At 42.0% G+C, this 7,702-nt stretch overlaps 1 protein-coding gene across 1 annotated transcript; it reads right to left on the bottom strand.

The window, feature by feature from the left end:
* Positions 1–297: 297 nt before the first annotated feature.
* Positions 298–1,635, bottom strand: LOC115765620. Its single transcript, XM_030709270.1, has one exon. The coding sequence runs from the start codon at positions 1,633–1,635 to the stop codon at positions 298–300; it is 1,338 nt and encodes a 445-aa protein (XP_030565130.1).
* Positions 1,636–7,702: the final 6,067 nt, after the last annotated feature.

Consider the following 7,702-nt stretch of genomic DNA (forward strand, 5'->3'; position numbering starts at 1 on the left):
GCTGGGCCCAAAGCACAGTTAAATCTTTTAGCCTGGCTATAAAATGTGTTGATTTTTCCATTTGCCAAAGCTGTGGGCCCTAAAGCGCTGCAATGAGTATAAATAAGAGAGTTCCAGACATTTGCGGAAATTTACCAATGCGAGGGGAATATGGGTAAAACTCAACCAAAATTTTCTTGCTGTTCAGTATAACCAATGCGTGCGCCTTTATTATCAATATATATATATATACAACAAACACAATACAAATACAAGGCCTTATATAGATATGTACAATTATAATTGGGAGCTGGACGTCTAGATAAAATCAAACTCAAAGCCATCTTCCTGGTACTCGTAGTCGCTGCCATCGCAGGTCACCTGCACGTGCTTGTTGCACCGCCAGTGCTGGTATTCGCTGGGCTGGAGATGTGTCCACATCACCTCGCTAAACACCTGTAAAGGCTTGGCATTGCGTTCCAGGCTGCGTATGGCCTGGAGCTTCTGCAGCTTGTCCACGTTGCTGTGATAACCATTGAGAGCGAGCTGTTTGAGCTGCGGACACTCGGCGACCAGCTCGAGCAGCTGATACTCTCGCACTACCTCCCAGCCACTGAAGCTGAGAACCTGCATCTGTTCGCAGGGTATGTGCTGGCGATCCAGAAAGAAAACATCATGATACCAGTTCTCGCAGACCAGCGCCCGCAGCTTGGGTAGCTCCAGGAGCAGGCTTTGCTGCCAGCGTGCGGGCAGCTGCACCACCTCATTGTTCAGAGCAATGCGTGTGATGGATTCGCTCTTGGCGACAACTATCTGCTGGAAGATGGTCTCCTGATCGGCGTGCAGCTGACGGGAGTCATCAAAGCGCACGGCCAGCTTGCGCAGCTTGGGCAGCTGCAAAACCTGGGATAGCATGCACTCGACGCTACTCAGATTGATCTTGAGCACCTCCAGGTTGGGCAGCTTGATGTCGTACAGGCGTACGCTGCTGTCGAAGGAGTCGGTGATGTCCAGTACGCGCAATTGTGTCATGCTAAGACAGATCTCCTGCATCCAGCGGCTGTCTAGCGGCACCGAATGGTACATGGACTTGAACACGAGCTGCTCCAGTTTCTTGAATCCGCGCATATATAGGCCAGAGAGATTCATGCAGCTTGTGAGGCGTTTCAGGTTGGGCAGCATTGCGGTCAGATCGCGTATATCCTCATCCACCATGGTATTGGGATTGCCGGCGAGCACACAGCATTCCACACTGGGAAATCGGATTATGTTGATATCGCACAGATGTCTTATATAATCATAGAACTCGGCAAAGGAGCCAACGCCATCCTCGTGCACATGCAGCTCGGTAAAGCGACTGGCCATTTGCTCCATGAAGAACACATAATCCTCGATGTCCAGCAGGCCCAAAAAGGCGGTATTTGGGCCAACAATGCGATAGTGCCAACGCTTCTGCCACAAGCGCAGAACCTGTGGCAGGAACTGTGGATAGGCACGAGCCATCCTCACCTGATCGCTTATGTAATCGATGCGCTCGAAGATCTGCTCAAAGAATATTTCGTGCAGATTGTCTATATAATTGGGCGGCAGCGGCTCCGGCAGTGGAATGCGCTGTGCCTCCAAGGCGTGCTTATAGAATTTTGTATTGCGTAGCATAGTTTCAAAGAATTCAAGAGCAATTTCTTAAGACTGCTTGAGTGTCGCTAGCTTGGCAATTGAATGCGGAATGTGCTGGAACTGCTGAGTAGCTAGTGTTTATATCCGAATACAGGTAGGCCCTTGCTACAGGTAGTCCTGGCGCCTGTTGAACTTCTCTACCTATAGCGATACGATTTTGTCTAATCCTTGCAACAGCTGCTGCGCTGCATAAACTTAGTTGTTGCGGGCCGTATCCAGGTAAGCCGTTTTGGCCTGTTAGGATCGTGCTAGCGACATAAATTGCACTACAGTGTCTGCAATTTGTACACGTACGGTGCGGCTTATCTGTACAGTTATCGCCCGTCTAGTTTGCATATTACACGACTCCAGACGTGTAAGTTTTCAGCTCCCTGGCCGGATGCGTGCGCAAACGTGGAGTTTGAGTTTGTTCTTTTTATTTTGTATTTTGTTTGGCCTTGTGTTTGGCTTTCCTAGGAAACTGCAGATAACAAGAACAACAACAACAAAAGGAAGCAAGAGTCTTCAAGTCTTTGTGCTTTTGTCTAGTTGCTGCTACGATCTAATAATCAAAGCTGAGTTGCCTGCTGCTTTTTTCAGCAGCTTAGCGAGCGATTAGAGCACCAAATGACAATGTGAATGTGAATGAGAATGGCGATGCCTGCAGGTTCACACCAAGAACTGCCATACAATATAGCCCATTGATAACCAAGTATTTCTCTATAGATATATTAATGCTCTTCCAAAGGGTATTGTTATTTTGTCACGCAATGTGTAACGCATTGTAGGCCACATATATCTTAAGAATACACAATATAGTTTATCGAATTAAAAGCTGGCTCAGACGCTTTTTGGAATGCGTTATGTGTAAAGAACTTAGTTTTGTGTAAAGGAACACAAATTACAATTAATTAATAATTTTAAAATTGAAGAAAATACATATTGACTGACAAAAAATTAAAATTTCTGGAAAATCTCTTTCTTATTTTCGTTTTTATTGTCCGTGTGGGCCATTCTATAACGCTTAGTAAATTCAGGACTCTTTTTTCAAAGTCTTATGGCAAACAAATGCATATTATTTGAGTAAAACAACAAAAAACAAGCTTTTTTTCTTCGATTGATTTATATTATATATTTAATTATGAAGCCTAAATATTTGGCAAATTTTGATATGGATTAAAATGCAGCATAAGATATTTTTGTGTATGTTTTAGAAAATATTTAATGCAGCTCCTATAGTTATTGATTTTAAATAAATTGACACAATATCATTAAAAAAATATATTTATTTTGGTGTTCAATACTAGTTATTATTATGGTATTCGCTGATATCGGCATTTAGTATTAAACGCAAGGGTATTTAATCTTCGGCAACCTTGCCTTTGGCTGTGCGTTCTTCTTTCGTTCAGTTTAACCCCGCCCAGTCCTCCCGCTTGTCAATTGTCGCTGTGGTGTCTTTGTTGGGGCTAATGGCATTGTTGTCAACTTGTGTGTGTAACGCCTGTCAAAGCATAAAACTGTTACTAGACAATGCCATAGCCCCCCTTCCTGTTGGCTGTGCCTTCCAGCGATCCGTTTGTCTATGCACATAATGGACATTTATGTCCGGACGCTGGTGAAAATATGTTCGTTGTTCATAATTTTCAACAAATTTCATTGAGCATAAAGCGCAAAGTATTCTTGATTTTGATTTTTAAGTTTGTCTCAGTTGGGAAAGCTGTTTCACACGGCTCGTGATGCAAATGCACTTGTCTTGGCTCTGGACCTGTGTAGTTGGTCGTAGCGATTCCAAATATGATTTGAAGTTTCGGCTTTTGGATTTTATTTTATTTGGTTATGTTTTTCATTTTGTTTTTGGGTCTTGGGTTGATTTGGTTATTTGGCTGTCTTATCTCAGATCAGTGTCGATCAAATGCGGCAGACGAATTGTGAAACATGACGTACGATATTACGATATACGTAGCCGGGCAACTTGAGCTCGCCTCGAAGACTGTTTTAATAATTTTGACGTAATCACATCACAACAATCTGCCTTCAGAGACTTAGCTTTGTCTTTTGTGCTCTTAGGGACCTGACTCTGCGTCTTGAGTCTGGAGACTCACTCAAGTGGACATTTTTTCTTTTTTATTTTTTATTTTTGTTTTGTATATTTTTCACAAACATTTCTGATTTGTTCATTTAAATGAATTACAATATTTTATCTTTAAACGGAGATCGTTTTGCCATGACACACAACTGAAGCTTTCCAAGAGTTTTGTGGCTGCAGGTAAGCCAGGCTGAGAACTTTCCAGCCAGCTGCTGTTTTTAAGGGCCATTTCGGTAATTCCAATGGCCATAAAAAGTAACCTGCTGGAGTATTAGTTCAGTGCTGATCCTCGACAGCTGCGGCCGCAGGCTTGGGCAGGTAAAGTGCGCACTGGCCAAATTATTTCACACCTTCAGCCAGACATGAACTCATGCCCAGAAGCAGCTGCAGCGCACGTTTTTAATTCATTTGTTCTAAAACTTAATCAGCCCGAAGTGCGAAAACTGTGAACGGGTAACAAGACGCCTGCTGCTCCTCCTCCCCTCCTCATCAACATCCTGCATGAACTCCGAGTAAGCAGCAAGACAAGAAGTCGTGATTGCGCAACTCATAACTCACAAACAAGGCTCCAAGTTGAACTTGACTAGTGGTGGTTAGGGCCCCAGAGGTGGGGGCAAAAGGTAAGCTGCAAACAGGGGACGGCACTTCACGCCGAATGGTGGCAAGTTGCAGTCTTTTTCCTTTTTTTATTTTGTTGCTTTCGCTTACATTGTTTAATTAAAAACGATGCCGTTGCCACGTACTGAAGACCATGTCCACGATGACGATGAGTCTGTGGATGAGACCGAGACTCGAGCTTGAGTTGAGGTTTCGACTGCTGCTGCTGCGCCTGTTGCCTCTCAGCCACTCAAGTGGATCAAAAGGACGACACGTTTTAGCTTCTGTGCGAAGCTGTTTGTTAGCTCGCGCAGTAGCAACTGCAGCAGTCACAAGAGGCTGCAACTGAACTGCAACAAACGAGCGCGCCACTTGCCACAATTACTGCTGAGGGCCGTAAGACGACTACTGCTGCTTAATTTTCAGGCTGCTGGCTGCGATTATATTGCTCTAGAAATTTACGAAAATGCATTTGGTGCTCAACTCATTGAAGGGTACATTTACTCTGTGATGAAGTTGGCTTACAACTTCAGTAAGAGATTGGGGAGATGAAATATGAAATGCCAATTGAGTTTTCTATATAATCAGATATATTTATTTTCATGCCAGTACTGTGTAATTTTCATATCCTAAAGCCATTTTCCCGCCTTACTATTAAAATGAACTGCCAGCTAAATATAATGCTAAACATTATTTAGTTTTTATTATTTAATATTCTAATCAATTTATTAAAATTCCTATCCATATTGTTTAATTTGACAACCAGTTTAGCGTGTTGTCAAACCTTATTCACTTTTCATATGGTGGTGTTTGAATGCTACATGTTATATATTAAATCCAAGATGTTTAATTTATAATATGTTATTAGTTATTAATTTCTAATATGCTATTTACCCAGTTCATGCTTTTGTTATATTGCTTGGCTGTCAATATTTATCAGTCTAATGTTTTGCTTAATATTACAGCTACAATCGACAGCGACAAGCGATAAAGTTTCAGTGCTGCCACCTTGCTTAAACATTTCCAAATTTTTTGCGTTGCCACCTTTGTAGGAAAGCTATAGGCAGTAGTGTCCACTCGCACGGCAAGTGCTGCCAACTTATCCACCTTGCGCTGCCAAATCTCCAAACAATATTAAAAGTTAATTGACAGGAGATCTTTAAATAATTTGAAGAATTTTAACTTATTTTAACAGCTAGATATTTAAATATCTGTACGATAGAGTATTATAAGTTGATGTGATTGCTTTTTTGCTGATCTGCTCAGCGCGTGTATTTATAATTCGCGAATCATGTTGCATTGTTCGGGGCGGCTGCTGGAGCTTCTGCTTCTTCTTTTGCTGCTGGTGATGATGAGGAGCTTCACTTTTATGGCCAGTGGCAATGATGGGGCACATTTTGGGACGTCGCTCTCGACGCCTCGTGCTCGAGTTGGGGCTGTGGCTGTGGCTGGTGCTCGATCTCGGCTCCTGTATAGCTCGCCTTTAACAATGACAATTGTTAGCGCGCTGCGCCTGATTATTTTGACTTGATAACGAGCTAAACAATAAAAACAAGCGGCTGCCAAACAAACTGAACTCATCTCAACTTTGCCGAGTCATGTTTAGCAGAAGAAGACAACGACGGACAGGACTCGTCTGCCTCAGTGTCCGCCGTTTTGTAATCAATTTGAATGCAGCGTGAGTTTTTGAATCAGAATTTCAGTTAAAAGTTTTGAGCTGTTTGTTGCCTATTTGTTGTGATTTCTTAAGTTGTTGCAATTATGTTCAGTTCGGTTCGTATCTTTGTTGGCTGTTGTAGCTGATGTTTCAGCACAAAAGGGAAAACAAACAAGCGATTGTAGACAGTAAATTTACATTTGCTCTGTAAATTATATTTTATTTTCTTTTGCTAGTTTAATGATGGTACCTCGGATCACTTTAGTAACTAGCACTTTTCAGTGATCGTTAATTGGCCTAAACAATACTCGACTAACTATCGCTACAAGACATTTGCCTTACCCTACGGCTTGGGCTGGTGATGCGTAACAAAATGTGGAGCGACTACCATTCGGCTACCAAATGCTTGCAGTTCCAGCCTTTGTCCCGGTTTATGATCTCTTAGTCTTATTCCATTGTTGGCCCAGGCGATTAGCATAAGAATGCAACCTGCGGCAGTCCTCATCTGGTAGCCTTGCGAGCTGCACCCATATCGAATGTTCCACAGTCGTAAAACGGAGTCAAAGAAAGGCCTCCAAATGCTGCCGACGAAGCACTTGATGTCTCGAAAATGTAGCCTCTAGATACTGTCTATTGTTAATGCCAGAGTTGATGATATAGCATTCATTTTAATAGATTTTATTTCAAATAGTTTTGGTAGCAGCTAAAAGCAGAGTTATAGCTTCTAAATACCAAAAACACTTTGGGATACTTTTAATGCATATCTTTTCTTTTTCTTAGTTTATCTTCTTCTGAATTCCTTATCTAGCAAATCTAATAGATCTTCTAAATTCCTTAGCCAAATTGTTAACTCCAATATTTCTTAACTGCAGGCTAACTATAATTCTTACTTTTTAGAAGCTGTTCTGTCCTTTTTTGCGCTTTGGTTCTTGCTTCCAAAACTATATTTGGACTCGTGAATTTTGTTTTTCCCAATTGCTATCTGTTGCAGAGCCTCAGAGATCCCTGAACTTCCTAATTATTCCTCCTGCAAATCACATAAAAACAATTTCGCTTAATATTTCTACCTTTTTTATCAACTACATAACCAGCAACAATCAACAATCTTATTTTCTCTTTGCTCAACCATGATCTGATCGCTTTCAATTACTTACCCACAGACCTATCGGCAGTCTCTAGGGACCGCACACGGGTCGCTGCCCAGCGAGCAGCGCTCCACTCATCATTCTACACTTGACTTGAACTTTGAATCAATTCATAAATCAACAAATCATTAATTTTTAACTCCTACAAGCCTGCAGCGCACGCCTCGGTGCGCGCGGTTCATGCTCGAGTTGGAAATCGTAACGCAGAGACAGTGCCGACCCCTTTTTAGACCCTTTCTATGATCGAGAAAACCCTATTCTCACAGTGGGAAATCTTTGCTCCCACAATTAATCAATTTCGTTTGTGTTAGGCAATGATTTGGAACCGCACACACAAACCCACCCAGTTAATTTGTTTATTGAACTGCATTGTGTTGCATTCTGCGGCAATAAGTTAACATGCTAATTAAAATGGCATCGGCCGGCCGTTCACATGGTAAATCACTCGCAACAGTTCACCTGTGACCCCCACACAAGTAGATTTAAAATCAGCTTTTTTTATGTTGTTTGTTTTTGTTTTTAACCTCTTCTCGTTGCTTTTTCTTTGTGTATTGTGCATATCCTGTCGGTGTTTATGATTCG

Source organism: Drosophila novamexicana, unplaced genomic scaffold, assembly GCF_003285875.2.
Source record: "Drosophila novamexicana strain 15010-1031.04,08,12 unplaced genomic scaffold, DnovRS2.1 tig00000986-arrow-arrow-pilon, whole genome shotgun sequence".
Lineage (NCBI taxonomy): Eukaryota > Metazoa > Arthropoda > Insecta > Diptera > Drosophilidae > Drosophila > Drosophila novamexicana.

What these genes read in the sequence shown, in the direction of transcription:
- LOC115765620 (XM_030709270.1), bottom strand. Translation starts at nt 1,635, where the DNA reads ATGCTACGCAATACAAAATTCTATAAGCACGCCTTGGAGGCACAGCGC.